This window comes from Trichoplax adhaerens, genomic scaffold, assembly GCF_000150275.1.
Source record: "Trichoplax adhaerens TRIADscaffold_3 genomic scaffold, whole genome shotgun sequence".
Taxonomy (NCBI): Eukaryota; Metazoa; Placozoa; class Uniplacotomia; order Trichoplacea; family Trichoplacidae; genus Trichoplax; species Trichoplax adhaerens.
In genome coordinates, this window is record NW_002060945.1 from 9,507,479 (window position 1) to 9,532,120 (window position 24,642).

The following is a 24,642-nucleotide window of genomic DNA, read 5'->3' on the forward strand; positions in this document are numbered from 1 at the left end:
TGAGCCCTTAGTGATACCATCGAACTATCAATCAATACCTGGACTATCACTAAGTATTAATTGGAGGAAAAAAATGGGATTGAATTCGTTTCAAGCCATTGAATTTGGCAATGATGGACGACGAAGTGTTGCCCTCAACGGGGATATAGTTTTTTCCAATTTACTTCTTTTAGATAACTTAAATTATACATGTGAAGCAACATTAGTCGTTTCTGGCGACATAAGACGTAGTCGTGGATCACTAAATGTATTAACGGTCAACGGTAAAGGTAATATCGATATTAACTTTAGATATAGCTTAATCTATCAATGCGTTATGTCTATTTCACTCCTCTATTAATGAAACATTGCTTACTAATTCCGATAAAATACTTATGCAATATGTTATCTCCGCTACTGCCTTATCCTTAATTTCTCACCCTTTTTGTATTATTTCTAATTTCATATGTAACTATCTATTACCGATATCATGGATACAGCCTGTAGTGGAAGTACTTGTGGTAAGTTTATAATAAAGAGAATAATAATAATTTGACTGACAGTTTACAACCAATGGCTATAAAAATTCTTGGGATAAATTTCATTCTTTTCATAGTTGTAGACAAAAGTTGTCTACTTTAGTGTAAAAAAAATAAATAAGATCTTAAAGTAATTGCCCTCAGGGCATAATCGTATTGTCACATCAGTAGGTCATTTCTATTCTCTTTCCTTCGTAAACTAGTGGAAAAGTCAACAAAAATGCTGTAAATAATCATGGTACTTCAGTTCCATCTGCAATAACATCCAGTTATTCACTGTTATGTTGATTAAAATTTATCCTTCTTTCGTTATTGCCAAATTCGTCAAAAAACTTTTCCTTCATACGAGGAGTTTCTATTTCGGAAATACTTTCGTAATATTTATCGCCCACTACAGTTCAATGGGTTTAAGGTTAATTTTACTCTTTTTCTCATTTTGAAATATGGCAATTGTTCTTGTCAGAAATATCATCTGGCAGTTGATATGTCATTAATATTTCACTAATTGTTATCATATTTATATCTTATATAATTCAATAAGGTAACGCGCAATAAATAAGATATCATATCGAGATATATTAAATTATTAAATCATAAGAATTTCATGAACCAAAATATAAAACGATTTTTTAGTGATAGAGTTCAATAAGATAGCTTTACTGGAGCAGATCTTACATCTAGATACGTTAAATTGTTAAATCGTAAGAATCTTGTTAATTAAACTAGTAGAATAATTTTAAATAATGACCAAAGAATATCATCCCTTTATTCTCGACTTCTTCATACTAGAATGTAAGCATTCAAGTTGACTAATATGATAAAATAACAACATACTACTTACCTTAACTTTATTCATCTAATGTTATACTAAGAATTCAAGCTGATTATGAGGAAACATCGCTATATCTTACATAGATTGACTTTATGTACAAGTCTTGATTAGATTAATTATTACCTTTTGAAAATCATTTGATAAGCACCATGACATAGGCACGTTATTACGGTATAAGAAAAATGATTTCAATATATATTACTATAATAAACTATCACTTTGATCGATCTGAGTAAAATCACTTCGACTTTATAGCTACAGAATAGGGAAATATCTATACAAGGTTTAAATTAATCTAAAATTAAATACACTCGAATTGAGTAACATGATAAAGCAACACCATTTTATTTGCAATAACTTTACTAATCTATTGCCTAGATAGACTGACTTTATATTCAAAGTCTGAATAAGATTTAACGTCGGTTGCAGTAGGAATATTATAGCTACATTCTTGTGACAAGAAAAGAAATTGATTTAATACTAATTATACTACTGTAACATGATATTACTTTGATTTGTCTGGGTAAAATTATTTTAACTAAAGCTATTCCATAATAAAATGGCAATGTAGGATTTAAATTGATTTATAAACTCAAAGTTTTATGTTATTATTTTCCTTTTTCCAATTTAGATCGTCCATTGACAGTTATTAGGACTAGCAATTCCATCGTAGCTGGAGTCTTAGGAAGAGATGCAAGTTTGGAATGCATCCCTGGTGGACGGTATGTGGATAAATTAAGTATTTGAAAGCTAGTTAGGTTAATTTTAATTGATGAGAGAATATCGGCACTTGATTTATCCATCTAAAAATGCCATGGCACTTCATTTGTGATTTAACCATGGATTACTCAATTCATAGTTTAGCTAGAATGGTTTAGTGACAATATACTGAACGCAGGTAGATGATATCCCACAAGATACAGCATATCTCTAGTTACTTTAACGACGGCATAAACCGTAACACTATTATTAAAGTAAAACTGATTCCTTTTGATCATTATCATCTCAGTTTTAAAGGTTTCCAATATGATTTCTCTCGTTATGTGAATAGAATAAAGTGAATGATTGCAAATTTCCATCATTCCCTAGTTTTACTATAAACAACTAAATACCTAAATACGGTGCAATGTGATTCCTATTTCTTTATTAAACTGTGCTTAGGCAATTAAACTTTTATTACACTAATAAAATAAAATAACCGATTGCAATTTTTGTCATTCGCCAATTTAAACAGCTAAACACAAGGTGATCCCTATTTCTGTACCAAATTACGTATAAACAATTAATATCTATTGCTTGTATAAACTGTAAATTCTATCATCTAATTTTAAACAACCGGAAACAAGATAATTTATCATTTAGTATTAAATTGTGCAGAGATAATCAAGTATCCGTTGCATGTATGAAGTAAACCGAATGATTTAGTATTCTCCGATTTTAACCCACTTGACGCAAAATGATTTCCTTTTTTATGGTAAATTGCGCATATACAATCGAATATCTATCGAGTGCATAGATTGCAAATTCTATCCGTCTCTAATTTTAAACAACCGGACATAAGATGATTCCTCATTCTGTATTAAATAGCGTGAAAATAATTAAGTGACCGTTGTGCATGTAGACTAAAATTAACGATTCTAACATGCTCTGATTTTAAATAACTTGACAAAAAATGATCAAATCTCTATCGTAGATAATTAAAAATCTATTTCAATTCTAGACTCAAAGTTTAATCCATTTTGTATCATTCATAAATTGGATTTTAGGCCTACTCCAGTTGTCAGTTGGTGTATCTACAATCCTTTCAACTATCAATGCCGACCAATTGTCTCTGATAATAGTAAATACTTGTTACAGTTTGGTAATCGACGACTTCTGATTCGAAACATTGGATATCAAGATAGAGCCATTTATCGCTGTGTCATGAAACTTAACTCCCAAGAACAAAGACGTGATATTAACTTAATCATTCACAGTAAGAACTAATGGATAGATTGATTCAGTATTAGCTACTATAAATCGTCTTCTGTATTTGTTTCTTTGCTTTATCTGATCATAAGCTAGAATAAAATATAAGACAATATTTGGGTACTCAGTAGAGAATATTTATTAAATAATGATGACTCTGGTCAGATTTTTATATGTTATGGGTAGTTTATTACATCTCAACATGATTTTAACTGCAGAATCTATTATGAAAGAAGTAATGATCATTTCCTAAAAGAAAATAATAATACTATTCACTGATCTCAATAGCGCTACCAACTTGGAGTAATCCATTAACTTATACTACTGCATCCATTGAGGATCGCTTTACTTGGCCATGTATAGCTGTTGGCACTCCTCCTATTACCTATCGGTGGTATCGAAATGGAAGTGAGATCCTTCGGAATGATCGTCGATTTACATTTACCAATAGTTACGGCAATATTATCTTTAACAAGTTGGAAACAACCGATATTGGCGTTTATCAATGTCAAGCAACTAATCAATATGGGACTATATTTTCAAGTGGTTATTTACTCGTTAGATGTAAGTTTAGTGAATAGCATCGACATGCAACAAGTCAATAGCATTGTTCTAATAGTATATCGAAGGGATGCTTATCAATCCGATATACTGTATATTCAGCTAATAACATCAACGCTAGAAGAAGGCCAAAATAGTACAGTTTTAATAATAAAATTATTCTCTTTAAGCTGTCTATCCAATCCTTTTCAATAGCAGTTAGTTTATTGAGTAACCGCTGACCAGCTAGAACTAAAGCTCATTTAGAATGCAGATTGTTAGTAAATATAAATGCTAAAATCCCTTTAGAGATCAAATTAAATATCCAAGTACGTATGTATCCATTTGATATTCGTTAAACCTCAATAGAATTTTACCAGAATTTCGAACTTAAAAACTGAAGTTACCAAATGATAATTTATTTCTATGCTGAGAGTAAATCATATTCCAAGTACTTTCGCTTACATTTAGAGCTTAATGAGCTTTAGATATTTAATATCTCTAGTAACTCCCCTGCTCAGCTTATTTCTGAACTTTTCTTACTCGCTATGTAATTTATGTATAGCAGCAATACCTCTTAATGTCGGCAGTCGGATAAAATTGAAGTCGTTACTTAAACTCTCGCATCTTTAATTTGCCATACTAACTACATGGTGATTTTTGGACACAGTAGCAAAGGCATCGTAACGATTGCGCTAGGATAAATTATCAAGAGCTTACATTAATTTCTACTAGTTAGCTACAGTATAATTTTATATATTGCATAAAGTTGCTTGCTTCAAGCATTATTTCAATCGCATTAGAACCACTGCGATAGATTAAAATTAATAAAACTATTTGCTTGTAATTGCAGCGTTTGGCGTCATTTTTACTAAGCCTTTTAATCAAAATCAACTCATTCAAACTGGTCAAATTGGAGAATTTGAATGTTTAGTTGATGGTGGACCAAAACCTACTATGATCTATCGTTATAATGGTAGTGTTATCCAATTCCCGTCTAGTAAATATACTGCCCTATCCAATGGCAATTTAAGAATCCATAATGTTGCGATTAATGATACTGGAAGTTATCAATGTACCGCTACAAATCGATTTACGCCCAATCCTATTACGAGTACCGCATCACTTCGAGTTTATGGTTAGTTTGCTAAATAATTTTTAAAATAGATGTCATTACTGTACATACTACGTCATGGTCGTTAATCCATTTCTATCCGCCTATTTGATGGAAAGAATATATGCTTAAATTGAAAGATATTTCAGTAAAATAAAGGATAAATAGAGTACTATAACTAGATTTCATCTTTTACTTTAGAGAGAACAAGGATTATTCATGGGCCTGTTAATCGAAACTATCGAATACAAGAAAGTGCAACACTACCTTGCAATGTGACTAGTGATTTTAGACTTCGTTCCAATATTCAAGTGGTTTGGTATCGCAATAATGTTACTATCCAAACAAATCCTATCTATCGACTTACTGAACAATATCCAAATTATCAACTACGTATTATTAATGGGATTAGATCCATAAGTGGTAACTTTACTTGTACAGTAACTGCTACTACTCCTGGCTTAACGACATTTTCTGACAGCAAAACTGCGACTATTTTATTCAATGGTAGGTTTACATATCGTAACGGAATGGGTTATCCTTCCTTTTTTTCAAACATTACAATATAGCCTAATTTAATGGCTAGTCGATTTGGCTAGGGTCTTTTACCTTTATTTTTCTTGCCAGTAAATACTTTATTGTTATACGAAAGAAGAAATCGACAACTAAGTTAGCTTGCTACTATAGCATTTCTTAAATTGCAATAGTAAATTTAATTTTAATATCAGATTATTCCGTACATTGATCTATGATAGTAAAAGTTATTAAAATTATCGCTAGTAAAGCCTTTTTTGAATTGTTTTCTAGCTGTAGCGTAGAAATAGTATATCATAATAGCTAGTTAGCCTCTGATATTAAACGCATTAAAATCTTTGTGATGATAGATATTCCAGTAGCTCCTTCTCTACAAAGTATTAATAGAATTAGTAATACTATGGCTAACATGACTTGGGAATTTCCTGCTAATGGCGATAATGGAAGCCCATTGAGAGAATTTCTTATCGAATACAAGTCTGATTTTTACGATCAAGTTCGAGTATTTCAAAGAATTAGTGATACTGCAGCGCGTTATGCCATCCTAAATTTTTCTCCCTGGGTAATTTATCAGCTACGTGTTGTTGCAGTTAATGGAATAGGTCGAAATACCACTAACAGCTTTTTAACTTTTAGCACAAAAGCTATCACTAATGGTAAGGTGATAAATATCTTTTCTCGTAACATCAGTATTATATTAAGAGTAGAGATTTACGATCCTATGTAGTATAGAAATGAAAGGCTAATTATGCTATGTATTTCTTGCTCTATTTGGAAAATTTCGGTATCTAAAGTACCTACTGGTAAGGTGGAGAATCTTTATAGCAGAATTCGTGGATCAGCTCGCAACGCATTAAACATTTTCTGGAAGGTAAGATTGGCCTTAAATAAATTAAAATTTAGTCGTTGCTCTTCAATCTAAAATAGGCTGTAATAACATTACTGCATGGCTTATTTTTATGTAGCCATTAAGTCGAGAAGATGAAAATGGGCCTAACATAGGATACCAGATACGTTATCGCTTAAGTAGTGCAAATTTGTTCACTAGCTACCGAAGGCTTGGCAACGTTTCGACCACTTTTATATCACAGTTGTTACCAAATGAATTTTATGACATCCAAATACAAGCTTATAATAGAGATGGAGTTAGTGCAACCATTGCTACTATCAAAGCCTGTACCTGTATAACAGGTACGTTAATAATAATAAAGAAAATAGTCATCGATTTATTAGATTATAGATTGATCATGGAGGCATGAGCTATGCAGAGATCCCATTGCAATACTGCAGCAAATTTTTCGTATGACTTCAGCACTGATATTGCTAAAAATTCCTACCATTTTGTGACGAGCGATATAGCTATACATGACATAGGAAAGTGAGCTTTTTCTCAGTTGCCTACCTTAATTGTGTAATATATTGCTTAAAATATTTTCAGTTTCTGTCTATAACGTTGCAGCATATATCATAACTTTGGCAATTACCTTCAGTAATCATTTAATAGTGGAGTAGATGCCGATTTAATAATTAATAAATTGCTTAATATCTGCCATTACGTAAGTAGTCAATCAGCACATGATGAAAAGAAAAAGTCAATTTCGAGATTGTTTTCATTAATCATTAACATTTTCCTAAAGTATTCTGTAAATAAGATTGGATCAGATATTGAAGAGTTCACTAACTAGACTAATAAGTTAAGATTTTATTTATAGTGTCTTTAATACAATATTAGATAATCTAATGCGTATCTTTATATATATATATGTTGTCGCTTATAGCTCCTTCTCAAGGTCCGACCAATGTTACTTCTGTGGTTATCTCCGATGCAGTAAGAATATCATGGAATGAAATTCCTGCGCATCATACCGGCGGAAATTTAAAAGGATACAAGGTAATTTTATACAGCATCTAGTTTATTTTTTTCAGATAAATAAATCTTATAATAAAGTAAACACAGTATAATATTCGTTTATGGAATGAATCTATTGAAGTCAGCGATTATAAATCATGAAGTAATTTGTAATAAATTAATGGATATTGTCGTGAAAGTAAACAATTTCGCATCTGAGTCAATTTTACTTCTAATTACTTTTCCGCTTTACTTTAACACCTTATAATGTACAATAGATTCGATTTCGAAGTGATACTACACCACCTAGAACATATAATGGAGATGTCGGCCTGGTGACTAAATATGATCTGCGAGGCCTTGCAATCAATGTCAGATATTTTCTTACGGTTAGAGGTTATAATGATGCAGGAGATAGCCAACCATCAACACAGATCCTTTTTACCGCAGGAAGCAAGAGTAACTATCATTCAATGCATAGAATAGATCCTATTCTAATACCTCTACAATTCAACTAATCTCTTCATTTTAATGACGATTTCAGGCACCATATATACTCCAACAGGATTACGACCAGTTTCTGTTAATCATAATAATGCTACAGTTCAATGGGTCATTCAAGGATCACCAGCATCATTTATCTTACAATATCGAAGTAAGTACACGAACTAAATTTAGGATTGAAGAATATCAGAATAAAATTGCCTTGACAGTATTGCTTCCATTTATTGAAACAAATTTGTAACGTTCTTATTGATAGGCTCAAGTCAATCGGCTTGGAGCAATTCAACTACAATCAGTGGATCAAGTCGTGATGGAATTTATACCAACTTGAAAGCAAAAACCCAATATGATCTTCGCGTTGTTGCACATTACTTTACGTTAGCCATAAGTCCGAGCTCTTCCATCGCTATTTCCACTAGCGGTAACTGTGATAATCATAAATCAATTTTTTCGTGTAGATGAAGTAGTAATAAGTGTTAGTAGTGATTTAAGAATTGACTGAACTAAATTTGCCCATGAAATGTTTGATTCTTAAAATTAATAGATGCACCGGTTGGTGAGCAAAGACCTTTTTACCAGCAAGTCTGGTTTATCATCTTAGTGGCAATTTCAGGAATTGTTTTGGTCCTTATCATTATCTGTTCGTTGGTTATGAAGAGTCGCAAATCGGAAAGACATTCAGGTACCTTTCTGTGTATATGGTACTATCTATTACTTATTTTAAGAGGATGATATCATTCTGCGGTATATGACCTAGTTTCTATAAGGCTTAGCGTATATACAATGGAACATTAGAGTTGAAACTTTTGACACTATCTACTTTAGTTCATATTTAAGTTATTCTTAAATAAAGTATCATTATGCAATATAAGTATATGTCCTAATTTCTATTATTTTTATTATGATTAGAGACTATACAATTAAATTTTAGAGTTGAAATTTTTTAGCAGTATCTACTTTAGCTAAAATTTAAGTTATTCTTCAATAAAGAAGATATCAATATACGATATCTTTGTATATACCTTAATTTCTGTTATGTTTAGAGAGTATGCAATCGAATTTTAGAGTTTAAATTTTTGACAATATCCACTTAAGGCAAAATTTAAGCTCTTAAATAAATTAATTTTTATTACTGTACGCATAATTAGTATTATTAATGCGTAAACTTGCCGATCTTGTAGTAATTATGAGCTCAGAAAAGGCTAAACTTATAAAGTGTACATTAATAATATCCGATTTATGGCTATTGAAACCAATTAATGGATATCTTGACTGTATAACAGTGATACGGATTTAATCATTGCATTCACTTATTGGAATATTTTTTGCTAAGATCAAATGTTTTTTTTACCTATAGGTGTTAGCCATGTCAATTCACTTAAGGATAGGTAAGAATTAGCTATTATTAATTTTAAATTGAAGACTGGACTATATACAATTCAATGCTCGATTTATAAGTGTTTTATGCGTAAACTTCAAGTTAATTCTACCCAATCGATATAATTAATACTTTGAAATGATTTCATACTTTATCCTTTTTTTGAAAAGATTTAATAATGAATTGCTTGCATAATTGACAATCCACAGAGTGCCTCCGCGTCCACCGTCACCAAAAGATGAAAATAATGAGATAGAAGATGCTAAACGACCGCCATTACCTCAGGAAGCGCCAGTAATTCATGAGTATAAAGAGCTTGAACATATTGATGATGGAAGTAGTCATGACAGTCTAGATCAATATGGCAGTGAACATGTCACTGGTTGTTTTGATGAGGATGGCTCTTTTATTGACCAGTATGGCACAACTCAAAGTAAATATAGTGGAAGCCAACATGTCTTGCATCGATCAGCATCCGTTGGTAGCTCAGCTTTTTCTACCCTTGTTTAAAGCTATAGGAGTTGGAAAACTTCCACCTCAGATCTGAGTAAATAAACATAACCAACCACTCTTTCTACTTGGCTCCGGCCCTCACTCATTACACTGCAAAATTTTATTTACAATTGCTAACCTCAATATTACTATTAACATGATGAAATTTTCACATTTTCAATAGCAGTCTGCTTAGCTTTAATGCATTTCTTAGATATAAAACCTGTATTTAATTTATTGGCCACACTAATGAACTTGTTCCTTCAAAATGATGTTGTACAATTTTGATATGCCTACTAAAATGACGTTGATAATTTTTAATAACAAATTTAGTATCAGTTCTATTATAGTTGAAATGCATGTATGATTACGTTTAATTTTTATCCGATATACATTCCGATTGCATATAATCATTCATGATACCATTACATGAATACGTTTAACAGTAAAATAAATATAACCATATTCTAATATTATAATAATCAAATATTTTAAAATTAATTTGCAAATATCAACTATTCTATTGGCTGTTCTGTCACGATAATTTTGTTGCAAATTGGTGCCATCATAATCGATCGATAAATATGTTTTTTCATTTGTATAAGTTTGTGGCTGATAGATCGCGACAGTGTTAAATCAGCCCAGAATAGCCGTTTTGAGTAGGTTTGGTTTAATATACTACGAATCCATTGATTATAATGTAGTACTACTAAGCAGATAGAATTATCTCTAATGGCAGCGTTCAGTACCTAAATGTAGCTACAGAGTTTGAAGATTACTGATGACAAAACAATACACTTCGTTGTGTAAATGCACTGAATTGGAATAAAATTGATACATTTCCCAAAATTTGGCTAACTAATGAAGAGGATATAGTGAATTGTGTGAAAGTTGTTTTATAGTAATTTTCAGATACGATATTGTATGTAATTGTTGTCACCTAAAGATCTTTTCTAGTATCGTAATAACTGAAGTCAAACAGTATGTTGATTCATTAGTTTTGATATGACATGATAATCCTACTGTAAATGTCTAGTTCATCCATTACTTACTAATTTTATAAGAGCAAGTATTTGTTGGACAATTAATGTAATTTTAGTCGATCTATTGCGCTAAAAATACTTAGCATACACTTGTACTGGCTAATTCTTGATAGCCTATTTAACTAAAAAGAATAAAATAGAAGCCTATGCAATAGACTATAAATAATTGCCTTACAAGAGCAATTAATTCCTAGACAAATTCATCTGTATCAGGTCGCAATTTCTTAAGTTGCTTACTATGATCCCTGATGGTTGTAATGTATGAAGCTTCGTATAACTATACCAATCAATTATCGATAGAGCTCGCTGTGTAGTTCAACATTACCGGTAGAATAGACCTTGGAACCATTAACTACACAGCAGTAAATTATTCATCTGTCTAGATAAGTTGTTTAGAAAACAATGAATTGCGGAGAGTTGAAATTGATACTGTAGTTTAGATCAAGTGTTAAATTACTGATGTCCAGTCAGGATGATTTAGCATCATTTTCGGCTATACACGTATGTATACATACAGTAGATGAGTATTAAATAGAAGAATCAATAGTGTTACCTACACATTTCAAAGATCTCAATCTAAGATAGACAGTTTATAAGACAGTTAGGACAGTTTGATCTAAAGCAATACAATTTTATATTTATTAATATTCCATAGTAAAGATATTTTATCGAATATTTTGGTACAGCAGTTTCTATGCACTTAATATCATGCGTAAAAGGTTCCAATTAATACGAGCACTGTACAAGTTGGACGAAATTCACTTGGCTTGTACTGAAATTTTCATCACAAAAACAGTGGTGTTGAGAATAGTAAAGATGGTTCATCTCCTACATTCCATACATCACGACAAGGGTAAAATGATGAAGAATAATTTTGATTACTGGCGGCGTAGGTGCATATCGATTATTCATTTAGCAATATACGATGAAATAGGTTATTCAGTATAAAGACGGTGGAGTAATCCCAATTGATTACATTGATCATGTTAGGCCAGGTTCGTGTCTCATTGAGCCAGTAAGTAATTTCGTCTTATCCCCATAAAATACTGTAAAAAGATCATCAGATAAGTTACATTAGTTGATTCATTTAATAATGGGCATACTGTCTTCATGTGTATGTATAGTAACATTTTTATGCAGGTGCAGCATCCAAAACGTTAGCACTCTGCTGTGTCCATGTACTGGATATTAAGCATTTTCTCAACATACATCAACGTATACTACAATCCAACCGATTCTAAATCTATGTCACTACGATAGCACGGCACTACTATGGTACAGTTACCACTACAAACAGATTAATCTATTGCAAACCTTAATAAACCAAATTCCGGGGTTTGCGGATCCGGTCCTTGCTTAAAACCTACATAGGCAGTCATGTGAAAGGAAGCATTTTGAAGTAGCGATCAAGATCTGCTGAAGTCATTCAACGGACATGATTGTTGTCCTTACCTAAGTAGACTATAACAGGTATAAATCCCCATTGGAAGAGCGTCTGCCCGGTGGAGATAACTCTTCGAATTCGTTTTTTGGTATCTTCATTCATTTTCACCATGTTGCTAGAGCTGGATCCTCCCGATGTTCAGTAAAAATGGCCAAAATGGCGAGCTCGTAGTCAATGATGAGCTATTTGCTACAGTCATAGTACTGTCAACGTACTGTAGTACTGTACTGTACTGTACTGTAGTACTGTACTGTACAGTGTACAGTGTACACTGCAGTCCACGTGATTGCTGGTGGATGCGCAATGAAGTCTTTTGGCAGCAACAAGCATGTCACAGTGACATTCTTTTTGCTAGCCATTTGAGGTGTGAGTAAAACTGTGGAGGCTCGGCTAGTTATTACTATCAGAATGCGACTGATGACTGAACATATACGTAGAGTATCTAACAAAAATAATGTCACCATTACCTAACTAGATATCATTTTGAAATACTGTATGGACAGAAACACTACCGAAATGGCAACACACAGTTTTGGACAACCGGATAGTGTCGGCCTTTAGTTAATTCTTAAGGGGTATAAAAAAAGAAGAAGTTATTAACGAATCTACACCACTGAATCTAAATATTGTATACAGGAGTATTCTGTTGAGATAGTTAAGAATAGTAAGTAAAAGTAGGAATCATTCTATAGATTAGATACAAATTGTACTGTCGATACAGCCGTTTGGGTAATGTAACTGTCGAGATGAGAAATGAACGAAACTACTGGAATAGTGCACTCAGTACTGAGTTAGTAGAGTAAATGACGAGCTATTTAGCCTATTTTGACCATTACTACTAATAATCTTTGACACCCCGTCGACCGGTCTGCTATGCACTAGACTATCCTTAGTATATCATGGCACAATAAAGTGGATAAGGTGGCACTCAAGTTGCCTGTTTATGATTTGACTTAAAGTCTTCGTTGCCGTAAAAGTAAAATAGGAAACATCTGACTCCAATATCATCGGCCAGTATACCATATTTTCTACTCTTCACAGACTTAGGGCATAGTACAGTATATCAGACAAGTTGTGCCGTATCGTGCCTAGAGTCTTACATCAGCTGCTCTACTGCATGGAACCTTTCATGATTGAAATGAACTCCTACTGGACTGTATTTTACAAGGGCATTAACTATAGACATCGATGGGGGAAAAGAGCATTTCACTCTTTTAATAGACAATATTGAAGATTGCTACTTGTGTTATAGCACGAAATGGATGTCATGAACCTGATTCTTGACTGAAAATAGACTTTTAACCGAGAACTCCTATGATATTTACTAGTATTGAGAAGAGCTGCAGTAGAACACCTACTGTGCATATCCGTCCTTGTTGCTATGACAACGATTGCACGGAAACAATTTCGATTAATTAACGGCCAACAGACTATTCTTGGTAATATTATTACCTACCCCCAAAGCTGATAGCGACTACTTTGAGATAGTCAATGAAGCTTAAAGTGAACAAATAGTAGCCAAAGATCCTTATATTTATACTGTACATATACGCGTATATTATCTGGATATCGGACTGATTTAGAATCGTGTTTGGTGACGATTGAAAATAGAGTGGGTTACCGCATACAGTAGAGTGAACACAACGTGAACTTGGAGTTGTGGCGTAACATTAATATTTCCAATATTTATTAGCTATACCAGTCACTAAAGATGACCAAATTACCTTTTTTGATCAAGAGGAGCAGTTGATTTAAGTAAGTGTGGACATTAAATGGATAGCCTACCTGGAATTAGGGTATATCATTCATTTGGCCAAATGGACTAGTTACTTGCCCTTAATAATTTCAATTCGTTCTGTTACCCTAGGGTACAAGCATACTTAAAGTTGCTTCAGCTTTATAATGATGAAGTGAGAACCGATTAATTTGGGGATAGAATTGGTTCTTTTGTGGCTATGGCTATTTAAATTTCATCTTTAAAGAGTAGGTAGTTTACATATAAATGGCGGTTGTATTACTTAATGACAGATTAAACACTTTCCGAATGATCAGCATTATTTTCGCCAAGGCTAATTTATCTGTAGTTCTACTTTCAAATCATTTTACTCTTATCTTTGTCACTGACAATATTGCTATCATTACTTTAACGATCAGTGTTATGATATGCCCTATTCTATTTACTCGTATTGTACTGTAGCTACGATACGATCGTAGATATAGAATATTCTTTCTCCTTTTCATTTTTGTTCCACATTAGGCAGGATACATTTGAGAAGGGAAAGAATCTAATTTGTATAGTATACAGAGTAGTTAACGTTATCATAGGCAACAGTGTATAAATCACTTGATGTTGACAATCTTTACATATTTTTCCATTTTTCGATTTATAGGATAATATTACTGTATTAAGAAATTAAAAAGTTTTCAGACCGCAACACTTGTCTAGTATAAAGTCACTCATAAGGATATCCTTTCCGCTAATAAGTTAATCGAAATATTGAGAAAAAGTTAAGCTATCACTAGTAGCCAGTTATTGGAAGTTAAATTGATCAAGACTATAATCATGTCACAATTGCAGACTATGGCTATTTCGCCGTCTGCTAGCATGTCAAGCTTGATACAACCAAAAACAGACGCATCGCGACATGGAAAAACGAGTGTTGGTAATATGCCTCGACTAAAACGTGACGAGTCAATTAGTAGTACTTTATCTGCATCACGCCAAGCCGCTGCATTTTTTGATCGTTACAGTCGATATGAATGCCAAGAAGTATTGACTTCAATGATAACCGATAGCTTACTTTCACCAGAAGATAATATGAATGGAGGAGTTGTTGGATCCCCATATGGGGTGATTAGCCATTTAAGTGGATGTCAAAAATGCTGTTTAATTGCATTGCCGGTCGAATCTACTTCTAGCCAATACGACTTACGCGAGTTGCATCAAATTATTCGCGAATTAGTTACTGGAATATTTGTATTTAACCAAATTCCTTCTATCTATTTAGAAGCCAATTATGACCAAAATACACTATGTTCATTACCGCCAGCTTATTTAGACACACGCGTTGGTCAAGTCTTAATTAATATTGATTATGCGCTTAAATGTTTATGGCATGGTACCTATTTTCCTCGTGATAAACGCTTAAAATTTGCTGAAAAATGGCGACAAGCTTTAAATATTAATGTAGCGTCAGGCAAATCGGAAGGCCGACGTCAAACTGCTATGGCATTTACTGAATCAGGAGTCGTCGATTTGTCAAAGGAAGGCGATTATGTTGAAGCCATACGGATTGAAAATGAACGGTTAGAACGTTTAGCTGCTAAAGAGACAGATGATGACTGTGATATTCGCAAGCTTACTATGCTACATGTGGATGAATTATTTCTACGCCTTATAGCCAAGCAACAAACTATGCAGTGCTACAATAATATGTTGGTAGTGGATGGTTTGAATGATGTTGTCGGTTGTATTAGACATATTGATCAGAGAATGACTAATGATGAATACCGTCGCATTCTACAACGATTTCGTGATGAATGTGCATTTCTACAAAATAATTTATCGCAACGATCAGATTTACGGCATCAATTAGCTCTGTTAAAATTTATTTCGCTAATGGTACCGCTATTAATTGCATTGAAAAAGCGTGGACGAATTCCAGATGTTAATCGACTGATTAAAAATGCTTATTTTACGGAACAACTAAAAACGGAACGCGATTTGCCACCACTAATTCAATTAGAAAATAATCATCGTTTTTTTCGATTTGATCAAGATGACTTCTTCCATTTACATGGTAGTATTTTAATTGAAGTCGAAACACCAACAACGAGTAAGGTTCAGAATACCGCATTAATAACATCATTTGATGAAATGATGAGGAAAGCATTATCTCACGCTAACGATGCATTAGAATCAGAATCCTATAGTGAAAGTTGTTATATGCCTGTTCATGAAATAGGTGGACAATCATACTGTTTTTTAGCTATAGAACTAGAGCCATCCCATTTGAACCAAGTTTCACAACGAGTACCTCCATGGATGTCGGCATTACAAGATGAAGTTGGTAAATTACGACCTAGGAGAATACCAATGACCGATCAACAAGTTAGTGAACAGTTAAGGAAGCAATTTGGTAATAAAATTGCGTCCAAGTTGAAGTATCTACCTTTGGCGTTACGAGCATGTAGTCAATACGGATTTCCAGCTATTTTCCAATCGGTATCACGACGTTGTCCTGCGTCTCATATTATGAAATTGGACGATAATGGGCTTTCACCAATTCATCATGCTGCTATTCGTGACAAGCCAAATATTATCTCTATCATTTTGGCACATGGTGAGTAATAAAAGTAACATATTACGTAAAACCCTAATAAAAAATTTGATACTGTTTAATATCGTACGAGTATCATTTGTTCAATTTTGATGATATACGCAGTATTGCAGTTGAAACGAAATTTTAGTAATTTTCTTATCCCTTCAGCAGTATCCTTCTATAAATGAAACTGTAGTGCATTATCGTTTTATTCATTGAAAGTAGTTTATTCACAACATATTACGATATATTTACTTCTATTAATCCGAGTCAGTATCTAAAAAGCCAATACTTTCACAGTCATACATATACTGTAGATCCAAATAATGACATGCTGGAATAAAGTTCTACATTCAATTTCACTTTAACAATTAGAATGAGTAAAATTAATTTTGATTTGTATATCACAAATTTATTCTTCTAACTTAGGCGTAAAATAATGTTATAAAACAATATTCAATTTCTATGTATCTAACTTTAACTATTTATTAAATTAAAATTATCTGATAGGCATTAGCATTAACTTAAGGCGGAGTTTTAACACGGTGGCATTTGGAGGAACTCCTTTACATTTAGCGGCGCGTTGTGGTAGTATTTTAAGCCTTGATTGCTTACTATCTAAACAAGCAGATCCTTATCTTACTGATAGTCGCGGTTGGGCCGCTATCCATCATGCTACATATAGTAACCAAGCTGATATGACTAAGCATTTACTGCATCGTTATCAAGACCTATTAAATAAACGAACAAACTGTGATCGCAAGTTAACACCCGTTCTAGTAGCAACACTAAGCGGTGCCTTGGATTCTATTATTTGCTTACGTTCTCTAGGTTGTAATATGCTAGTCAAGGATGCCAATAGGTGTTGTATCGTCCATACAGCCATCATTTGCCGAAATCCTAATGTCCTTGAATACTTAATTGATTATCCATATCATAACTTACACGTTTGGGAAGTCATTGTAGATATGATTAAAAGTGATGATTTAGAAAAAATGGAATCAACAGCGGCAATGATGGTCTTTTTGAGTACATCGCATCAGGATAATTGGCGACAAATATTAGATCATGGTGGTGTCGAAGCATTAGTCAAAATATTAGCTATTGAAGGCGATGATGAAAAACCGAAAGAAGATAGAGAGAGTTTAGATGATTTTTTATTAGATGAGGATGAAATAGAACAGAAGTTGCGATTAAGTCAAGATTTGCGCCCATTGCGTGCATTAACAACACTAGTTTTGAAAAATATATCACAGCATGATCTAGTTAAACAAGTTATATCTGAGAACAATGGTATTCCGTTATTAATTAAAATGTTGCGCTTGGCTGATGATATTATTTTATCGCGTGTAGCTGTCGTTATATGCAATTTATCCACTGTTGATGGTAATCAGTTTAGTATTGCTGCAGGTGATGGTATTGAACCACTAATATCATTACTATTGAAGAATACAAATCACGATGTGTTAGTCAATGTCGTTAAAGCTATTAGTCTATTGGTTGAAAATAATCTTGATAATCAAACTGCAGTAGCTAATTTTGAAGCAACTGGCCAATTAGTTAAATTATTATCTACCCAATTTCCAGTTAAGTTGCGTGCACAAAGTGCAGCTGCAATATGTGCTCTAGCAACCAATCATCCAAAAAATCGAGAATTATTTGTTAAAGCAGGTGCTATACCTCCATTAATTGATCTACTACAAATACGTAGTGTTAACTCACAAATACAAGCAGCTGCAGCATTAGAAGCATTGGCATCCGATAATCCTTATAATCAACGAGTTATGCTACATATTAAAGATGCAGTCAAACCATTAATGCGATTATTAAAAGTTTGGGATATTCAAGTAAAAGAGCAAGCTGCTTCAACGTTGTGGGCAATTGCTGGTACTTCGATTCGTCAACGAAATGCTGTGTGTCAACGTATTGGTATTAATACTTTTGTTGACTTAATGCTGATGAAGTCTGAAAAATTGCAATTAGTATCATGTATTGCGTTAGAGGCATTAGCAAGTGGTTCATTAGATGATCAAGCTCGTATTGCCGAAGCTGGCGGTATACAGCCGTTAATTCGATTATTAAGATCGCCTAAAACTTGCGAGCTAGTTCTATTAACAGCGATAAGATTACTTGGTTCGCTTTGTATTGGTGTCGCTCACACTAATAATCGTCCATTACAAAATGAAATTGCTCCAGAAGCTATACCATTATTAGTCGAGTATATGAATGATGCATCACATGAATTAATCCAAGTTGATTCAGCTTGTACGATAGCTTGTTTAACATTGAATAATTCAACAACACAAAAACTGTTGCAAAACTACGAAAAATTCAATTACCAATTAATATTACAACTATTTGAATCAGATAATGAAGAAGTACGATTAAAAGCCGGTACTGCATTAACAACATTTGCATTTAAAGATGCTCGACAAAAGAATGCAATCGTTAAAGCAGGTGGTATACAATTGTCTCTTATAATACAATTTTTAGAGTCAAGCGATGAACTATTTCGTGTTAATGCTGCTTTTCAAATGATTGTATTAGCGCCCGTTATTAATAATTGTGACCAGGTTGAATTAACTGCAATTGCCATCGAGCAGTTAATTAAATTATTAGAGTCTAGTGAAGAGACTACACAAATTTTAGTAGCGCGTGCTATTGCTAGCTTAGCCCATACAAGACCTGGTATAGCAGCTGCATTTATGACTTGTGGCGCTGTTATTGTTTTAATTAATAAGCTTGAAAAGTCTAAAGAAGAATTTGTACGTATTACATCGGCAATCGCTTTGGGCTATCTATCATTTGATAGAGCATCGGCACGTTTGCTATTAACGGCTTGTCGTAATTCTCCTGGTTTATATGAATCATTTCGAGGATATCTTGGTGACAACAAAATATCTAAAAATTTTGTCGATAGTTGGAAGCTAGCGGAATCTGTTGGATTACCATCCAGCAGGTACACTAAAATAGAATTATTCCATCATCTTTTTATCTACTGCTGATGCTATATCTATTATTTTATGTTATTTATAGCTTGACTAAGAATGGAGGTCCCCCAATTTTGACCACGACCAAAATGAGACATGGTTAGTTAAAAAATTAATTTACTATTATAATTGTAATGTACAAGCTACTTATCACTGATAATATATGCAGTAGTCCTAACAAATAGTATAATATATATTTTATTCTTAATTACTTTAGCTGGCACACCGATTGTATGTTCAAGACCAAAGACTGCATCCAGTATCGTTAGCAGAAAATCGCAGGCTACAAGTACAACCAGTTTTAGTATTGGAAGTAAGAAAACGGTTAAATTTGCTCAAAATAACTCTGTTATGCCTATTTTGCGGTCAAAATCTGTGGTAACTCTTGATAAATCGCTACCAAGCAAATTCTCTGATCTTAAATTAACCATTGCAAGAGGTGATGGAGAAAGTGGTAGTAAACAAATTAAAACAGTTAAGAAAGGGAACCAAGCTGATTCCACAACAGTAAATCAATTACGTAGGCCAAAAACTGCAGCTAATCGATTTTCAAATTTTACTAGTTGATTTTTATTATTATTAACAGATTGGCTATGTACATCGATTTAATATCAGTGTAGCACTTTAACCTATTACTTTACATCTAAGAATTCATACATGTATTATCACTGTCCACGCAATTGCTGAATAATAGTATTGATATTGCAGTACTAATGCTCCAGCTGGATATTATAAATTTCGAGACTTTGACTTTGCCACCTATTTGTAGCGATTTTAACTATTTAATTTTAGAATATAATTTATTCAGTTTTTCGCAATGTATAGAAATCTAGCTTTGACTTCTGCGATATGGTGTACAATATTGCTCGCAGGGTATTTATATATGCAGTAAACAAATTATTATGCTTATCGATTTACGGTAACTATATTATTAAGAAGATAAGGTGAGACCTTGCATCTTCTGCGATAACGTTTCAGACCTTAAAAAGTGTCAAAGTGATCTTTCAAATTTTACTTTAAAATTGTTTATCTTAAAATTTTGTATTGGATTCCCGCTACGTATTACAATGTTACACTCTTTGGTATATTTCTTGAGATTGTTTTAACGTAAATACTTTGAGAGAATATTCATAAAACCTTACGATCAAATATACATAAGAGATAGTATCAGATATAGAAAAATCTGGTAGTCACTAAAAATGTTTCAGATCTTACATTGTGATTTCTGATTGTAAATTATACAATATTAACGATTTCCTTTAGACCAGAAGCAATAATAAAAATTCAATCAATATAACATAGTTAGCCGATATTATTGCATACTAAATTCAAAGAAAAAATTTATCTTTTAAAGTCCGTGTAAGCTAGACTTTAATATTGGATTTTGCAACTCTATCTGATAGATCGACACCTAAAGGCCATCTGTAATAAGTAAAAAAAGAATTAGTTGGCGATAAAATAATAAGTTGTTAAAACCTACGCAATACTGTAGACATTGGATAGCATAGCACGGTATCGTGTTAATACTCGCAGTTCGATATCAGTTAGGTAAACGATAATTGGAAAGGCCTATTATAGATTTTTTATGATGAACTTACTTGGGTTGATATATAACAGATTGGGGGTTTAAAATTGTCGCAGTGTTGGATTTAAGATGTTCTACACCAGCCCTAGTAAAATCATAAGCTATAACGGTCAAATTTTAATTATAAAACAATGGCAGTTACTAGTTACTTATATAGTATAATTAATTAATATTACACAACGTAATGTTATACCAGGCAATCATAATTCCGTTATCAGTACACAAATACGGCGGAGGACAGGCAAGCTGGAATCCGAATGCTGTAGCACATTTATCGAGCTCATTTCTTATATAATTATTACAAGCAACACCTCCGGATATTACCTAAAGGAAGATGTATATAGAATTTATATTGTCATTACAGTTAAATACTGAATACGCGCATGTAGTTTAACAAGTATGTCAAATTTATAAAGGTAATACCAAAGTTCGACATTTCGGATTGAAGGTTTTACAGAAAACCAATGCACGACGAACACGTTTAGCAATGTGCCACGTTAGATAATACTGAAATGAGGCAGCCATGTTAGCGGCTATCGTCATTTTTTGTTGATCCCAATCGCTTAGTGAAGCGAAAGATACTCTTTTTAAGTGAGCATTTACTGCAGACTTGAATCCGGCGAATGAAAAATTGCAGTTTCGCCTATTACAGCAATGCAAATGGCATAATATGAATGCTTACATATTATGAAAATATTACCATCAAAGCTAAAAAACTTTGCTTACACGCCAGCCATAATGTGAGGTAGTTTAAAAGCTTTCTCATCTCCCAATTTTGCAACTATTTCGATAGCTCGACCTCCTGCAATGTCGCCTACTTCGGGATGAGTATGTAATTCTAACGTTCGAGCAACCTAATAATTAGAATTGATCGCAAGTTAACAAATATAATAGTAAAGTATTTAACGTATTTGAATACAATAACATGAAATATCTGTACCTTATCGAAGACTTCACCAGGGGCATCATCCAATGTAGAGCCTAAGCGATAAAATTCGCAAGGACCATTAACAACAGCCAGGATACAATGACCACCGGATACCAGTAAGACTAAATAGGGAAATTCGATACTATAATAATAAAAATATTGACATTGTCAAGATTCATTCATGATGTTAAGAATTAACAATTATACAGTAAATTGGATAAATATATTTAATACAACTTACGGATTTAGCATACGAACAGTTAATGCATGAGCAGCCATGTGATGAACAGCTATGAATCTCTTACTACAGTTCGAAATGAAGATAATTCCTTTATTGCTTTCGTGATTATATCGTATTAGCGGCCAGCCGATACTATCTTGCCAATTTCAACTGGTATCATATTGTACTTACTTGTGCTGTTGTAATAGCTTCTTGCTATAATCTAAACCGACATTTAAACTGAAGGCTAATCCAGGTCCAACAGTTGTGGCGATTGTATGTATATCCTATAGATGAATAGTTAGGTTAACTATGATGATAGTAGGAAAATTTTAAGATTCAATGAATTGATGTTACCTCAATTTTTAAATTGCTTTTATGCAATGCCGATTGTACAACTGCATGGATATTGCGTTCATGCAGTTGGGCAGCAGTTACAGGATGAATTCCCCAACCGAGACTATACAGAATGAAGAATAAGGTTAGAATATCAGAATTAATATGTTGCCATTTAATTATTGTCTCAATGATGAAGAAACGAGTCTATACGATCGTAGCCTTTGCCATGGTGTAAGCAATGCGATAAGACAGATTCAACTATGTTTACTTAAGTTAACGCTAATAACTTACGGCTTGTGAATTGATGACTGCGATTGTAAAGCATCGCCTAACAAACGACCTTGATCATCAACGATTGCAACACCAGTATCATCACAACTTGTTTCTATGCCCATGACTGTGGTATAATGACGTTGAAGAAGACACGATGGAGGTAATAACTTTGTTTTGAAGAATGTGAGAGGAACTCTACGAGTAGAGCAGCTGTTCCAAATCCTGCTGATATTCATCCTAGCCATTGGCACACTGTAGTGTATCCAATTGCCAATACTAAAATAATTTGTATGCCGTAAAATGAAATGGATCGTTTGTGATCGTATTTAACGCTTACTATATAAGAGATATTAACGATCGAAATGACCACGACAATTTTGATAGTTTTAAGCGTATTTCCTTTCGGATACCATGTTGACACTCTTTGCCTACGTATACACTTGAACAATTCGTTCTAGCACAGTGCTGGAATAATTGTCCTCATGAACGATCTATTTTAAGACAGTGATGATAACGTTCTTGTAGTGGATTGGTATGCTTTCCTTTTAAAATGTGTATTATGTAGCGGATACAATAGTAGCGATGAGGAAAGAGCTCTATCGGAGCTGCAGCCTGCAGAGGTGGAGAAGCTTGCTTACCTACGAGTTTATTGGAGCTGATAATTTTACAACGACTCTATTTTCTATCCCTGTATATCTAGGTATACATTGAACATTTAAGACTGGCTGTATACATGCATAGAAAAGTATGCAATTAGTGCATGAATATCTAAATTTGTTGGAGATCTCAAGACGTTGAATGCTTTGAATTTGCCTGCAAGCGCGGACTTACGATGGAAAACGATGGATAGCAAATCAGCAACGATACCCTCCCTACTCTCTACTGCATAGTATCTTTATACGATACGGCGCTCCTTATACAATATACTGATTCTTGGATTGGTGTACGGAACAGTAGAATCACCTCATTCATTCACTCCAGTATCCGTTGTCCGATGTCCAATACAGTCTACAGTACGTTTCTACAATACAAAGTACTGTAGTGTCGTGTGTACTGTACACTCTGCGGTCATCATGACTTGCCAGTTTGCGATCAATTTTTGCGAATTTTTGACTCGATTTGGAATCTTTGGAGAGCTCTTGAAGGTAAATTTCAGTTTTAATCATCAGTTTAATTATGATAGGGCTTGAAAAAAAGAATATATACAGATCCATGCAGTTTGGTAGTGCCCAAATATACTTTGTACAACATTGCATAGTACCATAATCCATTCATGCAACGGTGAAATATAGCAGTAGACCGGCGAAGTAGTGGACATGGACAGACAGGAAACTCTGCTCAGACGGACAGACATTTCTGCTTTCAGTACTTGTATAATGTCCTAACGCAGTTTTTCGATTCTGTAATTCGCTTATCGCTGTAAATTAAGTAACATTATATTGAAATCTGTTCTTTGAAATCTACTTTAAAACGCTGGCATAAAGTCGCGAATGTTGTTAAATTGGTACAAGTAATTAAGAAAATGTACCGCTCAAGATCCATACAAAGTAACTCATTTTTCGATCATAAATAATTGGACCTCATTTGTGTTCAAAAAGTCTGTCTGTCTGAAGAATTTGCTGTCTACTCTTCCAGGTGCATCGAGTAGTAGCTCCATGGACTGGCGTTCAACAATGAATTTCTCAGAAAATTTTAGCCCCTTTCTTTAAAAATACTTGTAGCTTTTAAAAGCAGGAGTAAAACTAAATATTGCAGATTAGTAATTGGAA

At 33.4% G+C, this 24,642-nt stretch overlaps 4 protein-coding genes across 4 annotated transcripts; 3 read left to right on the forward strand and 1 right to left on the reverse strand.

Moving 5' to 3' along the window:
* Window positions 1-73: 73 nt before the first annotated feature.
* TRIADDRAFT_55087 (uncharacterized protein) lies at window positions 74-5,001 on the forward strand (the record flags this gene model as incomplete). The annotated part of the gene is made up of 5 exons (XM_002110707.1): window positions 74-269; window positions 1,982-2,072; window positions 3,117-3,325; window positions 3,607-3,882; window positions 4,712-5,001. 5 exons carry the CDS (start codon window positions 74-76, stop codon window positions 4,999-5,001), a joined length of 1,062 nt encoding a protein of 353 aa, XP_002110743.1.
* A 914-nt stretch (window positions 5,002-5,915) lies between these two features.
* Window positions 5,916-9,747, forward strand: TRIADDRAFT_55088 (uncharacterized protein; the record flags this gene model as incomplete). Its single annotated transcript, XM_002110708.1, has 10 exons — window positions 5,916-6,162; window positions 6,301-6,377; window positions 6,472-6,697; window positions 7,285-7,397; window positions 7,634-7,751; window positions 7,900-8,010; window positions 8,116-8,280; window positions 8,404-8,541; window positions 9,217-9,247; window positions 9,447-9,747. 10 exons carry the CDS (start codon window positions 5,916-5,918, stop codon window positions 9,745-9,747), a joined length of 1,527 nt encoding a protein of 508 aa, XP_002110744.1.
* Window positions 9,748-14,884: 5,137 nt separating this feature from the next.
* Window positions 14,885-19,632, forward strand: TRIADDRAFT_22532 (uncharacterized protein; the record flags this gene model as incomplete). Its single annotated transcript, XM_002110709.1, has 4 exons — window positions 14,885-16,559; window positions 17,049-17,626; window positions 17,723-19,497; window positions 19,575-19,632. The coding sequence occupies 4 exons, from the start codon at window positions 14,885-14,887 to the stop codon at window positions 19,630-19,632; spliced, it is 4,086 nt and encodes a 1,361-aa protein (XP_002110745.1).
* A 1,260-nt stretch (window positions 19,633-20,892) lies between these two features.
* On the reverse strand, window positions 20,893-23,109 carry TRIADDRAFT_21983 (uncharacterized protein; the record flags this gene model as incomplete). The annotated part of the gene is made up of 10 exons (XM_002111246.1): window positions 20,893-20,950; window positions 21,127-21,198; window positions 21,307-21,437; window positions 21,537-21,756; window positions 21,840-21,967; window positions 22,054-22,183; window positions 22,283-22,345; window positions 22,454-22,548; window positions 22,619-22,721; window positions 22,892-23,109. 10 exons carry the CDS (start codon window positions 23,107-23,109, stop codon window positions 20,893-20,895), a joined length of 1,218 nt encoding a protein of 405 aa, XP_002111282.1.
* Window positions 23,110-24,642: the final 1,533 nt, after the last annotated feature.